The sequence below is a fragment of the Toxorhynchites rutilus genome, chromosome 3 (assembly GCF_029784135.1).
Source record: "Toxorhynchites rutilus septentrionalis strain SRP chromosome 3, ASM2978413v1, whole genome shotgun sequence".
NCBI lineage: Eukaryota > Metazoa > Arthropoda > Insecta > Diptera > Culicidae > Toxorhynchites > Toxorhynchites rutilus.
Genome location: NC_073746.1, coordinates 94,940,623 through 94,962,074, shown reverse-complemented (window position 1 = coordinate 94,962,074; position 21,452 = coordinate 94,940,623). Strand labels below are relative to the sequence as shown.

The following is a 21,452-nucleotide window of genomic DNA, read 5'->3' as shown; positions in this document are numbered from 1 at the left end:
TTCAATCAAGAATTTAATCAATACAAACGAACGATTGCTAAGCTGAGGTAGTTCCACGTGAACCTTGCGGTTATATCATAGATATAACCCACTAATTTTTTAGGATCGTTTTTTCCCCATACATTCATTGGCACCCTAACCCACACACTAGGTACACATGATGCACACACTTCAGGGAATTTTCTTTCGCAAGAACACACGATAACATATGTGACTTAAGGGTTTCGTATATTATTCACATTACAATTTCCATATCTGCTCCGAGCGATGCCGCATCACTTCGCTGAATAAAATCTTGCAATTTCGCGCCAAATTATGGGCTCCCAAATCGTGCGTTTGCGTACCACTGACATATTTACAGTACGCATAACGAAGTCCTAATTCATATGGGAAAATGTTCGATCCAGGACGATCAAACATTATCTTTCTCTACAGTAAGCATGTTAACAGGTGGCTGGATTGCTGCTAGGTATTTCTACAATATACGTTGATCTATCATTTGAAAGCGTGAGCAAGTTTTCTGGAGAGAGAAAAAAAACTAAGAACAATCGATAGATGCTACTCGACACCGATCTGGCAAACAATTTCGATTAAGAAGGTAAAGTAACAATCTCGTAAAAAATTACACACTAGAGCTAGAAGACTAAACTGAACCGTCTGTAAGTTTGTACTGCACTTTGTTAACAATGATTAAAAGGCACTCATATTCATGTGAATCAATGTTGGAAAAAGACCCGCCGATGCTTTGAATGTTTAGCAGTGAGATAAATTCGTTCGTTAGCATGAAATGTAAACTAAATACAATCCGATGTGTCGAGCGCAGGCGAATCAAAATCAGTACCATGGGTTGCATGATAATGTAAAAGAAATAAACTTTCAAATAAAAAAAAATATCAAGATATTCACATAATGTAGATAACATGAAAAAGTTTCGTTAGTTTTCATTCGTGTACATTTTGCGTTATTAGTAGTGTCGTAGTGGAGGTGAACGGTAAAGTAGCTTAAGAACTAACCTACAGCGAAAAATTAAATTCTGCTTGTTTCCTCTCCTGAATTACAGTAATGCATCTGCAATATCTCTCGATATGCGCACAGAAGGTTATCTTGTTGCCGTGTGAACTTTCCAATGTCTGTATTCAGAATTGTTCCTATAAAGGTTAGCTCATTGAGTTTTGAGTCCTAAAACTAAATAAATATTTTGCTTATGTTTTTGCATGGTTCTTTTTTTATTTAATTGTGTATCTCTAACTATTAATAAGTATATTCAACATATAAAAAAATTGTCATTTCTCATAAAATCACAATGAATGTATTTTAATTACGGTTTTTTTTTCTATGCAAAATACAACTCTTTCTTTCGCCCAGCAACGTATTATCACCAGAAACCCAGACACAACGTCCGTCCCGTCCCATTCCATCATTCAGTCTCACCGAAAAAATACCTCAAACATTCTTCCACTCGATCTCACCCAACATAGTCTACTAAATCAGTCAGTCAAAACATGTGGATCTATAGGTATGTGTACGTGGTTTATCGCGATAAAAGAACGACAAATTAAAACAAAGATGTAATACAAAAATTACGTAACTTCCGGTCCTTCCCGCAGGCGTTGACACCGGTCGAGTCCAGTAGTGTTGTGGTTGGCTGAGCGAGATCAACTCGCATCAACCAGGGCCGCGGCGGCAGCAGCATCGTTCGTTTCACTCGAAACGGCGGGAATGGGCGCGCCTGGGACAAAAATTTCCACATTCTGTTGGCTGCTGGCCAATTTTTGTTTTCGCTTCAACTCCATGAGCTGCTTCCTCTGGGCATCTCGTCGGGCGGCGGCGGCCGCAGCAGCTGCCCGCTTACCACTAGCAGCAGTATTGCCGCCATCCACCGAGTCCGATGAGACGGCCGGAGTTTTGAAAGGCCTTTTCACCAGCTTCGAAGTTCGGACCGTGCTGCTGGTGTTGCTGCGTGTCTGCGGGGAGGGACTCACGGGCGCTGGTTGCTGGAAATGAACGGAGAAGTTAGGACGTTTTCTGTTTCAGGAATATAATGTGTTATAAGTTCTTCACTTCAACTGAGAAATTAGAAAGTATTACTTTTTAGAAATATGCAATAGAAAATCAAAGAATCTTACCTTCCATCCATTTCTTCTGAAAGAATCAATCTCAGCGAAAGAGGCGTCAACATTATCAACCTGCAACATAACCATATCCCAAAAGCCGCGTAGATCTTCATTCGTAGTTTGAAACTTTTCGCCGGGCAATTGATTGAGATTGTTGTAACATAAACCTAAAACAAAAAAAGAGTTATTATTTTATTAATATTTGTTATGAAGTAGTATTATGAAGAAGTAGACAAAGATGAGTTCTCGTATGAATCTTTACAAGGTGACTGATTTGAAGGGTTGCTAACTCATGAAGTTGTACTTTTGTCATATTATAGTTTTTAGAAAAGCTTCGCATTTCACTTCGGTTTTTCGATGTTCATATACATCCATTCAATACCAAACCGATATAGTGATTCTCGAATGTTCGTGAAAATTTGTAGTTTTGTTCTTTATTGCGAAATATTAGACCCTCGAGCAATTCCACGTCAAATTAACCGACCGCTGATCCGACCCTCTTCGATTTTTTTAAAACTTGGTGCTTAAAATACATGAAACACCTAAAATCACAATTTTCATTACCATATGATCAATTTAAATTACGTCTGATCTTTTTAAAGGGCGTAAATTATCCTCAGGTTTGATGGGTTTGGTCTGCGACAGGTTTGTATGTCTAGGAAGCTATTCAAACAACTCGGGAAGTTGGTAAAATATAAAAAATTAAAATATTATTAATTCAGCGAATTTTGACCATTTATATGAATAACACAATGATTCGGTGTTCGTATACAGGTAAACTTCGATATAACGTACATTGCACTTTCAAAATTGTACGTTGTATCGAATTGTACGTTATATCGAAGCATAATAAAGTACTCACAAACGTAGTCTATATTACATTATTGTGTTGTTGTTTTAGTAAAGTTAATAAATAACTTCAATCAGAAGACGAAGCCAGCCTTTCTTATGATGTTTCCCTTCGTACTGTTGATTTAAGCTTGATTCATTTAGAATCCGGAATCACAAAACCAGCTGTATTTCAGAATTGATTGAAGGTACAAAACTTGTTTTAGCATCACAATAAAGATAATTCATTGTTCTATCAGAAAAAAAATATTGAAAAAAATTTTCCTTTACACTTTGGAAATGTGTACGCTATATCGAGGTAAAATGTACGTTATATCGAGTGACGTTATATCGAGGGTACGTTATATCGAAGTTTCCCTGTATCGGGATTTGACTCGGGAACGGGTCAACGGACCTGAATAATTTACGAATTTTCTGCTGTTATCAATCTACTGATTCAAATTGCATTTTGTTTTGAAGTTTGGTGGTCCTTCCAATTTTGGGGACATAAATTTAGTTTATTCAATCTGAAATATTGGACAAATCATCAGTTTGGACGACTGTTCACATATTCTAGGAGAGGTGTATTGAAATTTTGTTTAATCTCAACAATTAATTAGCATAGAAATTACTTTGATGTTTGGGGGCAAAGTGGTCATAGGTGAATAATGACTTACAATGTTCTGTTTACTAAAGCTGATATACCGCATCACATTCTGCTCTTGAAGAAGATCCTTTTGTGACATTGACCCTGTATAATTATGCCACTCCAACTAAACGAAGCCTCATTATGCGGAACGTTATGTGTTTCTTACAACGTTTTTGTATGTATTAGAAAATTTAAATTGAGACTCTAGGTGAATAAGCCAAGCTTATTTCATACATGTACCTACTATATCAAATATGATTTGAACGAATTTGGACGAAAAAACGCACAAATCTATCCCATTTAGCTTGATATGTGCGAGTGATCACTTTGCCCCCACTAGGTGACCATTTTACCTCCAAGCAAAAAATATGTTCGATTTTTCATCTTCTTTTTTAATGATGAAAAGTGTACTATTTTTATTTTTTATAGTAAAAGCCGTTTGCTATTCGATAATTGGTATGCGAATAATCAAAATCTGTTCGCCATAAGTTGTAAATAAAACAGGTGAAAGATTATAATGATGGTTGCTTCGTTGTGACATCGTTTCGAGAAGGCAGAGAGCCACCATCAGAGGGAAGTCGGGTAAGACGGACAGGGCGTGTAAGATGGACACTACGGAAAAAATCGACCCTAAAATTTTAAAAAGTTACCCATACAAAATGTTCATCACCTCGAAAAAAAACACCCTATGCAAAATTTCAGCTCAATCGGACTTAAGGGAGAGTAGCGCAAAACGGTCAAAGTTTGAATTTTTTTGAATGTCGAAAAAATTACCCAAGGGAGGAGTAAAGAAATTCGGGATTTTCGAAAAAAAATTGTTTGATGTAAAATGTCTTAAAATTGCATGAAACGAGATCTACTGTCATCTCGAAAAATATTTTTTTTGTCAAAAATCGACACTCTGGGATTTACTTTTTTCCGGAATACGAGACAAAACGTATGGTTTTGTGTGCCAATAAAAATAGTTATCTCCATTTTTCATTCGGAACTTGCTGTTAAATGTTGATTTGCACGCAATTTCATGCAATTTTAAGACATTTGACATCAAACAATTTTTTTTCGAAAATCCCGAATTCCTTTACTCCCCCCTTGGTTATTTTTTTCGACTTTCAGAAAATCAAACTTTCACAGCTTTGCGCCACTCTCCCTTAAGTCCGATTGAACTGAAATATTGCATAGGGTATTTTTTCGAGGTGATGAATATTTTTTGAGGTAAATTTTTTGAAATTCGGGATAACCATATCCATTGGTACCCTAATGGACACTTATGTATGAACGATGATTTACATTAATTAAAATTTTAATAATGTACAAACTTGCAAACAGTGTAATTTTGACACTTATTGGGTGTACACACCCAGTGTTCATCAAAATGTTCTATCAAAATTATAAATTAAAACATAAAAATGATCTGCAAAGAACAGTTCGATGAAAATTTTCATCTGCGGAAAATAAGGTTCTTATTGCTAACAATGATTTTCTTTTTCTTCACGTGAATGTTTTACCACAACTTTTCTTCCAGTTCATCGAATCAACGGTAAATTTACTCTTTTTTAATCCAGAAATATTGATGTTAAAAAATACTAATCATGTCAGATAAGACGGAAACCGAAGGGAATGACGAACATTTTGTTTTGAAAACAATTTGATTATCACCTCCTTCTTTCTTGTAACAGATGCCCACTGACTACGTTTGCAAGAACAACCGGATGTCATGGATGAACCAGCGAATGGAAAAGGCTGTAAAAAGGGGGAGGGGTCCCTCGTGAAGACAGCTGCGTTGAATTTCGACATTCCAAGAACAACAATCGTACGGCACCTCAAAAATTGCAATTTTCACCATAGCTAGAACCACTTCCGACAGTTTTCAGTTAACAACAGCTACAAGAGCTAGTGCGACATCTATTCGACTTAGATAGAAGATTCTATGCGAAGTCCATGACGGAAGTCAGATTTTTTTTACCCTCCACTCACCCCCATCTCGATTAAACTTTTAAAAATTGGCTTTTGTACTGGCGGAACAGAAGCATTTGCTCAATAAACCAACTCCGGAAAAGCCTGAATTAGCGGTTTTAAATTATAATCAAAACCTGTCATTTCGGATGCCGGAAACTATTTCAGACATGACGGAATGAGAAAAGTTACAAGGCTTATAGGTCAAGCCTTTTTGTTCAACCATTTTGATGGCCTATTTGAAGACCCTAAAAACTTATTGACAGGGTGTCGACTCAAAATTCGAAAAAAAAATCCCTGATATTCCCTGATTTTCCAGCAATTATTCTGAAAAATTGAGGCTGGAGACTTTTAATCAAATTTTCTACTAGCTCAACTACAGCTCACTCACTACTACTCAACTTCAACTACAGAAATTCTTAAAACATTTAATTAGCTAAAACAATGAAACTTATGAAGGTCCCTTGATATCTTCCCATAAATTAATTGTTTGTGATATTTTATTGAGTTCAACGACGACTGAGAAGTATCATAAAATATATCAAATTGGATTCATCATACAATTGAAAGACATCATGGAGGAAACTTAAACACTGGTACAAAACGAGTCATTTTCATTTTCAATCGGGATAATTTCATGACACTGCTACGATTTTAACGAAATTATTTTTTTTACAATCTTTCGGCTTCCTTCTGTGCGCTTTCCATTTTTTCTCGTTTCCTCTTTTCAAAGGAAATTCACTTCTGCTTCTCGTAGCCGTTTCATTAACATTGATTCATTTGACACAAAAGTATCTTTCTTCTAGCTTTCCTTGTTTTCTGGATAAAGAGGAAGTTAATTTCGAACTCGATGCATTAACTATCTTAACATTTTAAAGATGTTATCCCCCCAAAGTGAGCTTAGCTGATACGCCAAAAATTTGTCAATATAGTCCAAAGCTTCTCAAATCGTTCTCCAGCTAATTTTTGATCGGAATCAACGAAGGATCAAGGACACACTTTTTGATCGGAATCAATGAAGGATCAAGGACACAGCTTTCGTCGCCGGTTACATCAACGCTTCATAGCTTCAAAACCAGGTGCTTTAAACATTCTCTGCATCCCAAACGAAATAGCAGGATTTGTCTGTCGGAATTTGGGGCAATGCCAAACATCATCATGAAGCTTATATTAGGGTGTCAAAAAAGTCCTGCGGTATTTCCGCGAGGTGTCGTTGTAAGCGCGTAGTTCTAGTTGTATTCATTGTATCGAGTCATACTATAGCTTGTTGGAAAGGTATTTTTGCGCGCTATAATATAGTCCTTGACAGCGTTTTGTTTGGTTAAGTCGTTCGTGAGTTATAGTGTCGCAAATATGGAGCAAAAGAAAGAGAATATCCGACATATTTTACAGTACTACTATGACAAAGGCAAAAATGCATCTCAAGCTGCCAATAAAATTTGTGCAGTTTATGGACCCGATACAGTTTCCATTTCCACCGCACAACGATGGTTTCAACGTTTTCGTTCTGGTGTAGAGGTCGTCGAAGATGCGCCACGCTCCGGAAGGCCTGTCGTCGAAAATTGCGACAAAATCGCTGAATTAGCCGAAAAAGACCGGCATAGTAGCAGCCGTAGCATCGGCCAAGAGCTGAGGATAAGTCATCAAACCGTTATTAACCATTTGAAGAAGCTTGGATTCACAAAGAAGCTCGATGTATGAGTGCCACACACGTTGACGCAAAAAACATCTTTGACCGTATCGACGCATGTGAATCGCTACTGAATCGCAACAAAATCGACCCGTTTCTGAAGCGGATGGTGACTGGCGATGAAAAGTGGGTCACTTACGACAACGTGGAGCGCAAACGGTCGTGGTCGAAACCCGCTGAAGCGGCTCAGACGGTGGCCAAGCCCTCATTAACGGCCAGGAAGGTTCTGCTGTGTGTTTGGTGGGATTGTCAAGGAATAATCTATTATGAGCTGCTTCCCTAAGGCCAAACGCTTAATTCGGACCTGTACTGCCAACAACTGGACCGCTTGAAGGTAGCACTCATGAAGAAGAGGCCATCTTTGATAAACAGAGGCCGCATTGTCTTCCATCAGTACAACGCCAGGCCACACACTTCTTTGGTGAGGCGCCAGAAGCTCCGGGAGCTCGGATGGGAGGTTCTTTTGCCGTATAGTCCGGACCTTGCACCAAGTGACTACCACCTGTTTTTGTCCATGGCGAACGAGCTAGGTAGTCAGAAGTTAGCCACAAAAGAGGCCTTTGAAAATTGGCTATCCGAGTTTTTTGCCAATAAGGAAGCGAGCAGGACTTTTTTGACAGCCTAATATTATCACACCTTAGATGGACCTTCTCAGCTTTATGGCTGTCATGAAACATTCTTCTCAAAACTACAATGTCTTTTTGAACAGTGCGGATTAATTTTTGATCCATCACTTTTTTCCAGACACCACAGGATCTCAACTGTTGAACTGCAGGGACTTATTGCACAAGTAAGTGATCAGTCGCAATCACAACCTAGAGGAAAATGGTTCGAGCTCTTGGTGTGAACACGTTTTTTTTCTGTAACATAGAAAGTAGTTTCTAGAAAAACGGAAAAAAATTGCCAAAACTCCATACTTTGGCTTCATTTGACAGTCGGGGAAAAGTGCCAGACAATTTTATAATTTTATCGTACCTCGTACGCAAACATATCTGCCAACTACCAGCAAAGACAGCACAAATGTTGAAGTCCTTTGCTTTAGCGCTGTTTGTGGACTAATTTGACCTACAGGCAAAAGCAAACTACCAACTGAAAAACCTACAGAGAGTCAAACTACTCAATACTATTTTTGGTATCATTAGCTTTTTAATTACCGCAATGATCAAAATTCTAATCGGCAGAATTGATTTTTTTCCAGATTAATGAACAAATTCCCTTTTCCCGACGTTGTTTGAATCGACATCCTGATTGAGTACATCATCTTGAATCTCAAAATAGAACTCTTCAGTTAATGTCCATTCGGCTAATTCGATGTGGAATTGCTCTATTATATTTCGAAACATGATTTGGCACAGCTCAGTATGCTTACTGTGTATACGCTAGTGCTCAACCAGTGCGATGTACCTTGCTAATTCTTGCTTACGTCCTCACCCTCAGCACAAGAACGAAGAACACATCGAGCGAAAATTGCAGGCAACTATATTTGAATACTAGCCAAAAAGTTACATATTCTTTACACGTCTCCATACGGTACACAACTTATTTCTCTAACTTTTGCTCAGTTTGCCATCATTACGTGTAGTCCCTTGACACTTCCGGAGGATTCTGTTTGTGGTAATGGCAATATTGTAGTTCCATGCGTCTCGAAGCTTTCATCGTGTCTGTATTTTTTTTTTTTATCTGTATTATAGTGAATTTCAACTCATTTGGCTGGTTCGTCACTTTTACTTCCATTTTTGGAAGAATGTCGGGAGTGAGAATTGAACTCGTGACCTTTAGCGTGAGAGGCATGGATGTTACCACTACGCCAGATCGCCTCCGTGTCTGTATTTTTAATGGCATGAAAAATCGAATGTTGTCGGTCCAGAGAGCAGAAGCAATGAGCCATAGTCCATAGTCAAAAATTGGGTGCTGAAATTTGGCTAAGGTTCGATGCGGTATGCTGGCTTGCAAGCGCAGCCAATTAGCATACAGAACGAATGAAAAACGATTTATATAGTCTGTGTATTTATAATTGAAAAGCTTCGAAGGAATGAAATTAAAATTTGGCGAGTAGATCAACGCGAATCGATGCTATGAAACTAAAGTCGTCATAGTTCATTTTACTTTTGCAATCAAGGATTGTCGACAGACACTCGAGAAGAATATGATCAGAGAAAGACATACGTATCAACGTATACATCACAACAATCACAAACGCTCAGAAAAAGCCGGTCTTTTGATTGAAATGAAAACAATACACACTCACCTTCAAACTGCTTCATTTTCTGCGAGCACAGAAGTCGTGCTTTACCCGCCGCCACCAAAATGTAGCCGGTAATTTCCTCGCTGATTTCCACACCATCAGTCTGAAACCGAAAATAAACACAACGTTAATTATCGCTTTTACTACCACGTGTGTTATCCTGCACAGCACGATAACAATTGATAACCATCGCAATCATCAGCATTCGGTCACATTTTATCCAATCTCACCTTCACTTGTTCGATTTCACTCTCTATATCGGCTGCCATTGCGTAGAGCCTTTTCTGTTCGTTCTTGAGCACCTGCAGAAAATAATTTCCATCCTTCAGGGGTGACTTTGCCGACAGCGGTTCCACTATGTCACCGTTCAGATTTTCCTTATTTTCCGCCGGATGATGGTTATGATGGCCGTTCTTGGTTCCATTCTGGATAACTTTCGCTCGATCGTCATGATCGCCACCATTAAGGGCCACCGACGACAGTTCGTTCAACTTCATCTCTTGCTTCTGCTCCGGGGCCGAAACCGATTCCACACAAATTGGCTCCTCTCCGACTGGTGTTCGTTTTGTCACTGCCGTCGTGGTTGGCGAAAAAGATTCTCGCCTAATGTCGCCGCAAATACTATTATCGTTGGCAACAGTTGTCGGCCCTGTTGCGTCACTAGTGTTAGTCGCCGTCGTCGTCTCCCCAGCCGAAGTGACCACTGATAAAGACTCCGAATCCGATCCGTTCTGCTGTTCATGGGATTTCGCGAGTTCGGTTTTGGTTGTGGTAGCCGTTGTGACTACTGTTGTTGCCACTGTGGTGTGTTCTTCTCTCGAGTCCACTCCGTTTGACGACGCGTGGATAGACGATGATGACGACAGCGAGGAGGACGCCGTTGTCGTGCTGTTTGACGTTGTGACTTTGCCGTTGATCAAGTGTGATGTGGAGTACGAATGATGATGACTAGGATGAGAAAATAAGAAAGAACAGATTAGTCATGTAATCAGGCCTTTGTTGATAAGCTATTCTGATGTCTAGATAAAATGTGAGATCAACAAATGGGCATTAGACTGACATCATGATGACAAGGTTGATATAATCCAATATTCAGAATGGAAATCGTGGTCCGTACTGCAATTTGAAACGAAATTTTCGAATCTACGCATACCAATACAGCATTTGGTTACCGCTACTTTTCAAGGTACGTGATTAAACAATAAATGTTTTGGAGTTAAACGTGCCCGACGTGCCGTTTTTAATGTTTCGATTTTAAATTGCAGACAGGTAATATGTACCATGGATATAAGACCATAGTGTAGTGTCTAATTTACCTGCATGCTTTTTTTGGAAATTCATTTCAAGGCACGCAAAACAAGTAATCGAACTCTCCACTTTGAAATAAAGTGTGCTGCTAGTATGTAAATATGAAAAAACACTGAGAATTCATCAGAAAATGAGCCTTCAACCAATTGAATCAAATGAATCAAATTAAGAAATTTATTTCACTGAAAATACACTAAATGACTTTCGTAGCCTAACTAATAGTTAAGAAAATGGTAACTTACATAAACATTTTTCAGGATGGGAAACTCTTCAAACGAGAGAACCGATTGTAACGAAGAATTTTTTGTTAGCCGAGAATTGTAAAAGCGTCTAGGATAGACATTGAATCATTGCCGAATGCAATCAACAGTCATGAGTACCAATGAATATGTGATCAAAATAAATTTGCTACTGAAACTGTTTGAATCGTTGTATTAGGCAACTAAGCTCTCACAATTTGTTTATATGAAACTAGTGGACCCCGCGAACTTCGTCCCGCCTGATGATTTGTGATATGAATACATTCGAACATTTTCTTACTTCTTACATGCATGATCTTGGGTTAAATCCCTATTTTTAACTAGTTAACTGTTTCACCAGAATCGAGCCATGTATATTCGAGTATATTCGTCAATCCCAGAGAAAGTTGCGCTTGTAAGATATTGGTTGAAAAAGATGGATTTATTTCATAAAATTAAAAATTCTATTACTAATAGCTGACCCGGTAAACTGCGTCCCGCCCACAATTGCTTTTCTGATTCAAATAATTTCGAACACTCACGTTCCCCGAAAATTATTTTTCTGTGGGCGGTCTATATTCGCGGATTCTTTTTTGACATATGTATCTGACGCAGGTTGAGACACATCAATCCTGATACTGACTGTTCAAATCAATAATAGTTGCTCCGTTGTTGAGTTGAACCGCGAGGAACGGACACTAAATCATTTTTATTTATATAGATATACAAAATTTGTGGAAATCAGAGAAATTTAAGAAGGAGAAGCTCCACGTAAATCGAGGCTCTCTGACCAGGATAAGCGGGAAATAGCTAGAACAGCTTCGAATGCCTCAATCGCTTTTGCAAATAAAGCAATATTTCAATTTAAATGTTACTCGGGTGACAATTCGTCAAGTTTTGGAAAAATCTCACATAAAGAGGGGCTCCTTATCTTACAATCTCACAAAGGAAGACGTCTGAGTTTTGCCAAAGCTCACATGAACCGACAGTGGGACATGGTATGTTGTGACAAATGGGTACTGGCGTGACTTACGGAAGGAACAGTATTCTTCAACCAGGAATTTTGGTGGAGGCTCGTGCATGGTTTGGGCGGGATTCTGTGCAACCAGAAAGCTCAAGATAGCTTTCACATCATTCAAAGATTACATGAATGTTCTGGAATCCTCTCTCCGACCGTCCACGCAAAAGGATATCGTCACAAAAAATCGACATATCGGGCCTGATCACGAACGTCACTGCACGGTGAAATCGGAGTGAATTGTAAACAAAGTTATTACGGCTGCCACCGTGTGTGTAGAATCCGGAAGAGTTCATCCGTCATGACAACTTTGATGAACTCGGTGTTATTATCAATATCACGATACTGTTACGTCACGGGGAAAAACGAGTATATTTGTCACTTGTGTTTTAGATGGTGAAAGCTAGTCACGCGGAATGGAGTAAGTTTAATTTCGGATTTTTTCGGAGCTTTTTTGCTAACATTTTAAATCGTGTCTTGCTTTTTAAGAAAGAAAAGATAAACAAACAGCAATTTACCCGCTTGGTGGCATTTTAGAACGAAATCCTGACGTATCCAGAGGACATAAATTTGTTTATTTGGATTCGATAAATGCGCTATGGGATGGAAATGAGGACAAAAAAATTTAGCTTCCGTAGACCGATTGAAACATGGCGAAAGGTCTAATTTCGATTGTCCTAAATGAATAGAAATTATTTGTTTCTATTTTAAGGATTAAATTAATAGAGTGTTGCAACCCCATAAAATGGCAATGGAGGCCACTGGCCCAAAACGATCATTATGATTGATTATGTATAATATTGATTTGTTAATATTTTGAATATAAAATAATAACTGTAATGTTTTTCCAACATTGTAGGGTTGGTTTTTGTAATTCAAACATTCGCAATTGGTGGACAAGACCCAAGGATGGAAAACAAGGGAGCATGATGTGATTTACGATTAATCGCAAACTGCACAGATCGCAATCTGTGCAAACTGCGACTAACTATTAATCATCACCCATCATAACCAAATGATTTTCTCTTGGTTACTCTGAGTTGACCAAAGCATTGCTAGACTGGAACTAGTTCGAATAATTGAGTTACTCTCCGTCCTCGTTTTGTTTACAACTCCTAACAAGAATTTGCTCCATGGGAATGAGTGTCTCTATGACGTACGCTTTACGATTCTCGCTCTCTCGTCCGGGCGTTCAATTTTCCTTTCCGAGTGCGTTTACTTCGATGAATCTGGGTAAAATAAAAAAATGCGCTACAGCAGATAGGACGACTTTAATGTTTAATGTTTCACAGAGGATTTTTCAGATGGTGTTTAAATTAATCTACAAGAGACTACAAACAATAATCCCCCTCAAATCACTAATTTTATGAGTTAATGTAAATGCGTTATTGGCCAAGGCTATTACGACATCGAACACGTGGTCTTGCGAGATATATTTTTCCGCCAGCCCAAATACAGACCTCTTTTTTCGGGCCCGAGTAAACTGGTGGCTAGAAAAGACCTTGATTACCTTGAATTAATCAAAAAACATAAATTAGCGCAAATATGTCAACATGTGTTTTTTTTGTGTAAGCACGTAAATATTTGCTCATAAATTTTTTGGATTGTGGAACTCTACATAATTTGTATGCAGATAGACTATCCACAGTTAGTGGGGGGGGGGCTCATACAACTCAAATGGATAATGATTCTCTGCTATCACAAAGCTGAGAATTTTTTTGACGTTTTGTTTTACTATTAATTCATTCAAAAAAAAATTTTAAATGTTTTCTTATCCTGAGACTGGCTCACCATATTGCACTGCTACTAAAACCGTAGACTAACTTCAAGGATATTTTTATTCATTTTCGGCGAATAATCAATAGAGTGCCGTGTTATGAAACATCAGAATAATAGCAAAAACAATATTACGATCATAAGGTATTGGATAGGTTATTCCAGACGACATTGGAATATATTCCATCTGATCATCTTTAGAAAGGTTAAAGACCTTTAAAGGATAAATTTATCTTGGGCACATTGAATTGATGTTCATGACTTCCAGTCGGGTGTTTATCAGCTCTGATAATAATTGTGTGGTCCCCACAAAGCATATATTCCAATGCCGTCAGTTCACTGAAATTCTTCGCATACCGTCTGATGATAAGGTAGGATGTTGATAATCATTTGCTGCGATACCTATTTTTCCAACAGTATTCATTCGACAAAATGAAGACTGAATACCTGAAATTAACCAGATTTAACCATGCAAATCTGCGGTCAAAGCAGTATGTACATTTGAGAGATGCAACAATTTTGAAGGGATATAAAAAACATTAGTCGTTCGATAAATCTACTGCCAGATATGTCGGAAGTCCACGATATATGAATAAAATACGTCCATACTAATTCATTACATTTATTCGCAACGAAGAACGTAACCACACAGAATTGAATTAATCAAATATGTGATCCGTTTTATCTACAAAATAAAAAAGGGTCTGAAATTCAATCGAATTCGAAAGGTGTTTCGTGAAGTCACTAATTGAATTACTATTGGAAAAATTATTTGGAGAGAACTGTGAATGTTCAGAATTATTGGTATCTATAAACGATTTTGGGCGGGATGAGATTCGCCCAAATCTGCTGGTAATAAAATTAATCAATTGCATCCATTACCCGTCTGCTGTTCATCGGGCGGGAGACGAGAGCAAAATAAAATCGACACGAGACTGAGTCAGCCACTCACTGCGGACAATGCAATAGAGAATTAAAAATCCCTCGACGAGTGTCGTAAGATTTCAGTTGATCGTCTCTTGTTACACTTTCCGATCAAGAACTCATCATCCGCTCTATGGAATAGGATTAACCGTTTGTGGCTTGCACTCACGATAAAACTTGAGTAGTAGAAGTAATGTTTCGAGAGTGCAAGCAGTGGGGATTCCGCTTTCATATTGCTTTTTTGAGATCTTGGTAGCTCACCGTTCCAAGTATTCTCTCTGTGTACATATGAAGAATAAAAGAGCATCGCCTGCTGGGGGTGATTTAAAAATATCCGACTAGAGGGATATACTTATTCATTGATCGTTGAATGTGATTTTTTACCATCCCTGTCAAGACCGAGTCAAAACGATAGTTACATCGAAAAAGGCCATTGATCTTTTGTTTTTACGAAATAGATATTTTCAACGATATTGTTTCGAAGATATACTTTGAATGAAAGAATATTTAATTTTTGAATTATTCTCTTCTAGTTCTTTTTCCATAATTTTGATTTGATCATTTTCAATTCTGATCCGTCTAAAGAAAATCTGAATCATTTTCTGCATTTGATAAATTCCTTGAAACTCATCAAGTGTATCATATGAAAATTATGCTTCTGACCGACGCTACTGACCAGTTTCTGTTTAAATAATTATATCAAACCTCATGTCCCGTATATCAAATTACACGAGAATGGGAAGGATAAGAGGATTAAACTTCAGAATCCCATATGGGAGTAGCTCAGATTATAATGATCATGAGATGGATAAATTCGGGTTTATTATGATATATAGAAGATATTATTAATCAAAGTTGTTGAAACGGTTCTCAAAAATGATTTTAACGTTGACTTGTACTAAGTACTTCTCACTATTCAAACGAATAAGACAGAGCTGAGTACAAGAGTTTACGAGATATCGATTATTGAACTCATGATAGTTAGACTTTATCTCTAGAGTAATTTATAGAAAGAGGAAGTAAAATTACATCCTGTTCAAAATCCTAGGGGGATCCTTGTACGCATAATCTACACTGAGGGAAAGCGGTACACCACGATTGAATAGCTCAAGGTCGCAATTTCGGAAATATGGAAAATATATCGAGAAATCGTTCTGCAGCATTTGGTAAATAGAAGATCTCAACGTTTCATGCAATTTGAACACATATGGCATCTATTTTTTCAAAACACAGATTTCATGTAACGCCTACGTCACAATTACGGATACGACGGTGGAAATAATCGATCAAATGATGCTAGTCTGGTAGATGTGACTTGCGATCTTCTACTTTTTCATAAATTATCATTTTTATTTAGACGAATGCTTGAAGAAGAGGTTGCGTCCTTTGTATAGAAAGCAGGATCTGCCTGCTCTATGCTGGTCAGATTTGACAGATTGCGGAAAACAACATCATGTATGTCGAAAAAGCCAACAATCCACCAAATTGTCCTTAACTGTAACCAATCGAACGTTACTAAGCAATTGCCTAGGGTCAAAGAATTGGTCAGTAGCGTCCAAGAAGTTCACGAAGGCTACTGTACAGAATTTTGATGGGAGGTTCAAACCCAAGGCACGATCATTTTACGGAAATCAGCGATCTGTGTAACTTATTCACTCTACTGTCTATCAACACAGTAAGCAATATTAAAACGTACTAATCCAAAAAATTTCAACAACCTAATCGCTGTATTTTTTTTATTTTTGGAAACTTTAGATTACTTTTTGATACACTCTCTAGGACTACGTTCAACAGGAAGGTTTAGAATGGAAATCTAAAAAGGGAGCATGCAATGAAAAAAAGGAACGGATTTGGATGGATTTTGAACGCTTAGAACACAACAATTTATCGATAGATCGCAGATCGCATTTTGCATCGATTGATTGCATCTACGCTTTTAATTTTGAGTTATATATTTTTTTTAATCTGAACAGTTCAAAAAAGTCACCTATTATTTAAATGAAAATCACGCGCTCTAATTGTTTCAATCTCTGTTATCGCAGTTGGGCTGTCAGAAAAGCAAGAACGAGAGGTATATTTTTTTTCACTCTAGACAACGGATCATCCAACATCATATGTTAAAGCTGAGGGTTGATTTGAAAATATTTCTGCTTTGTCGATCGCTATAGCGAAAAAAAGCCAAAGAAGAATATAAACTTGCAGTACCGAAAGCGATCATGACGTTTTGATTCGCATGTTTGAGTATCATGAAGTGCTAACCGAAGCAGAGTTCTCTCGTTCTCGTTTGTGCCATGATTCCGAAATCATGATTTGCTGGTAAGAACAGCACAGCGAGCAGACATTATTTTTTTCCTAATGTTGATTTCACACAGCTCGATATAATAATAAAGAATGGAAAATATTGAAACAAACGAATGCAACTGGGGGTTCACAAACATAGCAGATAACACAATAAAGGACTAAAAATGAGGTGCAAGCACGAAAAAGAGATATTTTTTGCAAGAAAACTATAACTATTTAAGCTACATAAATCAATTTTGATATTTTTTCATGGCTTCGGAAAGTAACCATATGAATGGAAAGTAAAGTTGGATTGAACATCCTACAGGAACAATAATGTAGGTTTTGACCAATGTTTTTGTTTGGCGATTTTTTGCCAGTTTCCGGAAAACGAAAAAACGAAAATTGGAGATTGGGGTTTTTGTATCGGCAATGATCAAAATTACACCAATGGCTTTTGTTAATACAATATTTTTTACAGCTTGGTCGTTAATGGGTTAAAATATCCTTCTGTAGGTGGTCAGATATGAATGTGAAAGGCATGATCAGAACAAAGATAAAGAAGCCTATCAGTAACTGACAATTTTCGTGAATGCCTATTGAATAATTATGTAACTCACTTTTGCGGATATTCAAGGTTATACTGTATTCTATGAAAGGGAATATTTCATATTGCTTGTTGTTGGAAAGAGGACGTTTATTCTGTGATGTGATTATTCTTTGATTAAGCTAAAGTGAATCATCCTACCTTAAATCCCCATTGGACATGGAATAGCTATCGATGTGACAATCACTGCTGGCGGTACCACTACCGGAAGAGCTCCGAGCGGGTGACGTTTTGGGGACTTTTTTGGGAGAAAATAGTTGCAACTGTGCCCGGAACTCAGGCCGCAAATGCCGCAATACTGGCAGCGCTTCCAAATCTGGATCACTGGTAATCTCCTTATTGTTCTCATCGAGATTCTCTTTTGTTCCACCACAACTACCGTTGACGCTAGCTCCACCTCCTGCCCCATTTGCTATCCCTCCTCCCCCTCCTCCGACCCCGGTTCCACCAACATCGCAGCAAGCATTCGACGCGGCATTTCCGTTCCCATTGAAGTGAATCGTGCCAGAGTAGCTCTTGTTCACATTCTCATTCGCAATGTTGTTTAAATATCTCCTCTCGTTGTTGTTGTAAATCTGCTTGCTAATCACAACGCCCTCCGCGCTCCCGTACAACTTTTCGACGCGCTGCTGAATGAAGCTCTTCTTCACCACTTTCTCGCACTCTTTTACGCTGCCTAGCTGGGATTGCGATGAAATCACCTTTGTTCGCAGCCCACCACCGCTGAACCCATTACTATTGAACATTGCGGCATTATCCGGAACATCCTGGCTGACGGTCCGATCCGATCCGACAAATCGTCCCCCTGCGCCACCGCCGTTCACCATTGCGCCAATTCTGCCGTTGCTAATGCTATTGTTAATACTATTATTCATACTAATGTAGCTGAGAGTGGGGGCGGTCAGCTGAAAATTGCCACCCTCCGACCGATTGTAGTGCAGTGTGGCAATGATCGGCCGGCTCGGCGATACCTCCCGCGACTTGTTGATATCCTGCCTCAGCTTCGAATCATACGTCGTCAGATTCGAGTAACCATTCACACAGCAGGCCAGATTAAGGTAGCTCGGCTTCTTGCCCGTGGCAGCCGTCGCCGCCGTCGTCGTCGATGTGGCCGTCTCGGTCTGGGGGGATGTCGTCGTCAGGACGGTGCTGATATTACCCGTCGCCGGATCCAGTACGGTCGTTACGGCCTGACAGCTGATGAACGGGATCTTGCAGCGCTCCTTGATACCGGCAGTGAACTCACGTTGGATATCTTTGGCCGAGTTGGGCGTTAGGAAGTTTAGTTCGCCTGAGGTGTCTGCAAGAAAAGATCGGAAAACATAGATTGTTAATACTATTTTATTTATTATATATTTTATAAGTAACACTCTAGTTATAGTATAAATTAAACAAAAGCCTCTTTTCAGATATCTCACTTATATACATTCAATTGAACGGTAAGTAGAGATTTTAATTATGAAGAGTAGTCGGCAAAAACATTTTCAATATCCATTCCACGAATTTGCAAATTTGTAAATATTCAATATGAAAAAGACGGGTGGGTAATTCCCGGGACATAACCGCAAAGACGTAAGACTACATCAAAGACTTTCAATTGACAACGAATTCCATGCCAACTCGACCGGCTATTGGCAGCAACATCTTGGATTGGAGTGAAACGTTGTGGGTGTAAAGGCATTAGTCATTCAAGCAACTTTGAATACTTGGAATCTTCGAAAAGAATAACACTGCTTTTTGATAAGATTTTTTTTCTTTATATTTTACAACTAGCTGACCCGGCAAACTTCGTCCTGCCCAAAATTTGTGTTTTGTTATCAATACCTTCAAACATTCACGTTTTCTTACTACGCGCTAGTTCATGAGCCCAATCGCAGAACTGTTCATTGATTGATCTTCTAATCGACCCCGTTGAATTCACCTTTCACTATAAAATTATTAGTACTTCTACCAAAACTCATCATTATAATATCAGATTATTTTCAGACACAATTCTCGTTCCAGATTTTTCAACCCCTTGCAAATAACATGTTTCTTCGTTACATGGAATAAATGTTTGATACAGAAAATATAATATAATAAAGCTTGAATCATTCTCGAGTAATGTAGAAATTTGTGTTTCATTTAAATGGCAAAAAGGGGGAGGGGTCTCAAACTATTAGGAAAACCTTCCCCGGCCCCAAAACCCCTACATACCAATTTTCATGTCGATCGGTTCAGTAGTTTCCGAGTCCATAAGAATCAGACAGACAGACAGAAATCCGTTTATATATATATAGATAAATTATAACTCAAAAACTATAATATCTACAAAATTCTTGTTGAAATTTTCATAAAAAATACTAAAAAAAATTTAAAGAAAAATTACGCTGAAAATTTTTTTTCAAAAATTGGAACCTTTTTTTTCTCAAGGTTTTAGATCTTATTAAAATGTGAACTTTTGTTGAAGATTTAAACTTTCTATCTTTTATAGTTTCTGGAATATTTGGCATTTTTATATAGAGACTCCTGAAAAAGTAATGTTTATTCGTATCATTTTTGTGTGTAAATTCTCACGTTTTACTTGTTCTTGATGTGTTTCGGAAAAAAAAGAGATTGCAAAAAAGGAAATTGCAAAAAAAGAGATTGCAAAACATTGTGATAATCCATACATAAAAATGTTACGGGTTAAACTTTAAAAGTAAGCTTTCAAAGAAAACGTGGAAAGGTTGTTGTTGGAAAAACTCTTTCCCTATAAAACTGCCCATCTTCCGATGTATGAGTGACTTGTTGGAAATTTGTAAATTGCAAAGGTTTTTTTCAAAATTAAAAAAAAAATATTTTTGAGAAAAATTTATTTTTATTTTCGAAATATGTTTTTTTAATGATTTTTTTTATTATTTCTTTTTATTTTTTAATGAAAACTTCTTACACTTCATTCTCTAACCAACATTTTGTAAATCGTATAGTTTTTGAGTGATTTTTTTTGAAGTTTTTTGAGTTTTGAGTTTTTGTAGAGTTTTTCTTTCAATTAGCTGCACTATTTTCAGTCTGCATGGGTTTGCTTGAAATTGGAAGGCAGTGGGCTTATCATTAGGTGACTTTTTTCAGAATTAAAAATTTTGTTTTTTTTAAGTTAATTTGAATTTTTTAAATATGTATTCTCAATGAATTGTTATTTTTAATTTTTTTTATGTTTTTTAATAAAAACTTCAATAACTTCTTACATTTCATTCTCCAACCAACATTTTGTAAATCTTATAGTTTTTGAGTGAATTTTTTTTCAAGTTTTGAGTTTTTCTTTCAATTTTTTAATAAAAAAAATTCAAACAAAATTTCATTGAAAAAAATATTTGGAAAATTTAAATTAATTTAAATCCATTTTCAAAATATTTTTTTAAAACCGATAAAAAATAAATATGAATAGCCCTTACAATTTCCAACAAATCGCTCATACATCGAAAGATGGGCACCTTTACAACGAAAGAGTTTTCCCAGCAACAATTTTTTCATATTTACTTCGAGAAATTAATGTTCAGTTCGTAACTTTAACACGTTGAGTGCCACAGTTTTATAGCGACTCTATAGAAATGTTCAATGTATACGTTTTTTCTCGTAATGGAAGGTATTTTTCTTCGAAAGGGAATGCTTATAAGCTTATATGCTTATATTAATTACCTTTATTATCATATGTTATACTGTCAATCGCCGGTGACTGACGTAGCCGTCAACGTGTTAATAAATAGAAATTATCACGACTTACATGTTCTGCAAACATTTTTCTATTCAGAAACATGTCAAGAACATGTATAACGCAAGAATTTACACACAAAAAAGTTATG

General features: G+C 37.5%; 1 protein-coding gene across 2 annotated transcripts in view; it reads right to left on the bottom strand.

Annotated features, from left to right (window-relative positions):
* Window positions 1–207: 207 nt before the first annotated feature.
* The window catches only part of LOC129775616 (serine-rich adhesin for platelets-like), a 109,919-nt gene continuing 88,674 nt past the window's right edge, over window positions 208–21,452 (bottom strand). For both annotated transcript variants that reach the window (XM_055780570.1, XM_055780569.1), the window contains 5 exons: window positions 17,773–18,931; window positions 9,710–10,427; window positions 9,483–9,582; window positions 2,127–2,281; window positions 208–1,994 (listed from right to left, as the gene is read on the bottom strand). In XM_055780570.1, the coding sequence (XP_055636545.1) occupies window positions 1,656–1,994; window positions 2,127–2,281; window positions 9,483–9,582; window positions 9,710–10,427; window positions 17,773–18,931 (2,471 nt within the window). In that variant the 3' untranslated portion in view covers window positions 208–1,655. The remainder of the gene's footprint in view (window positions 1,995–2,126; window positions 2,282–9,482; window positions 9,583–9,709; window positions 10,428–17,772; window positions 18,932–21,452) is intronic.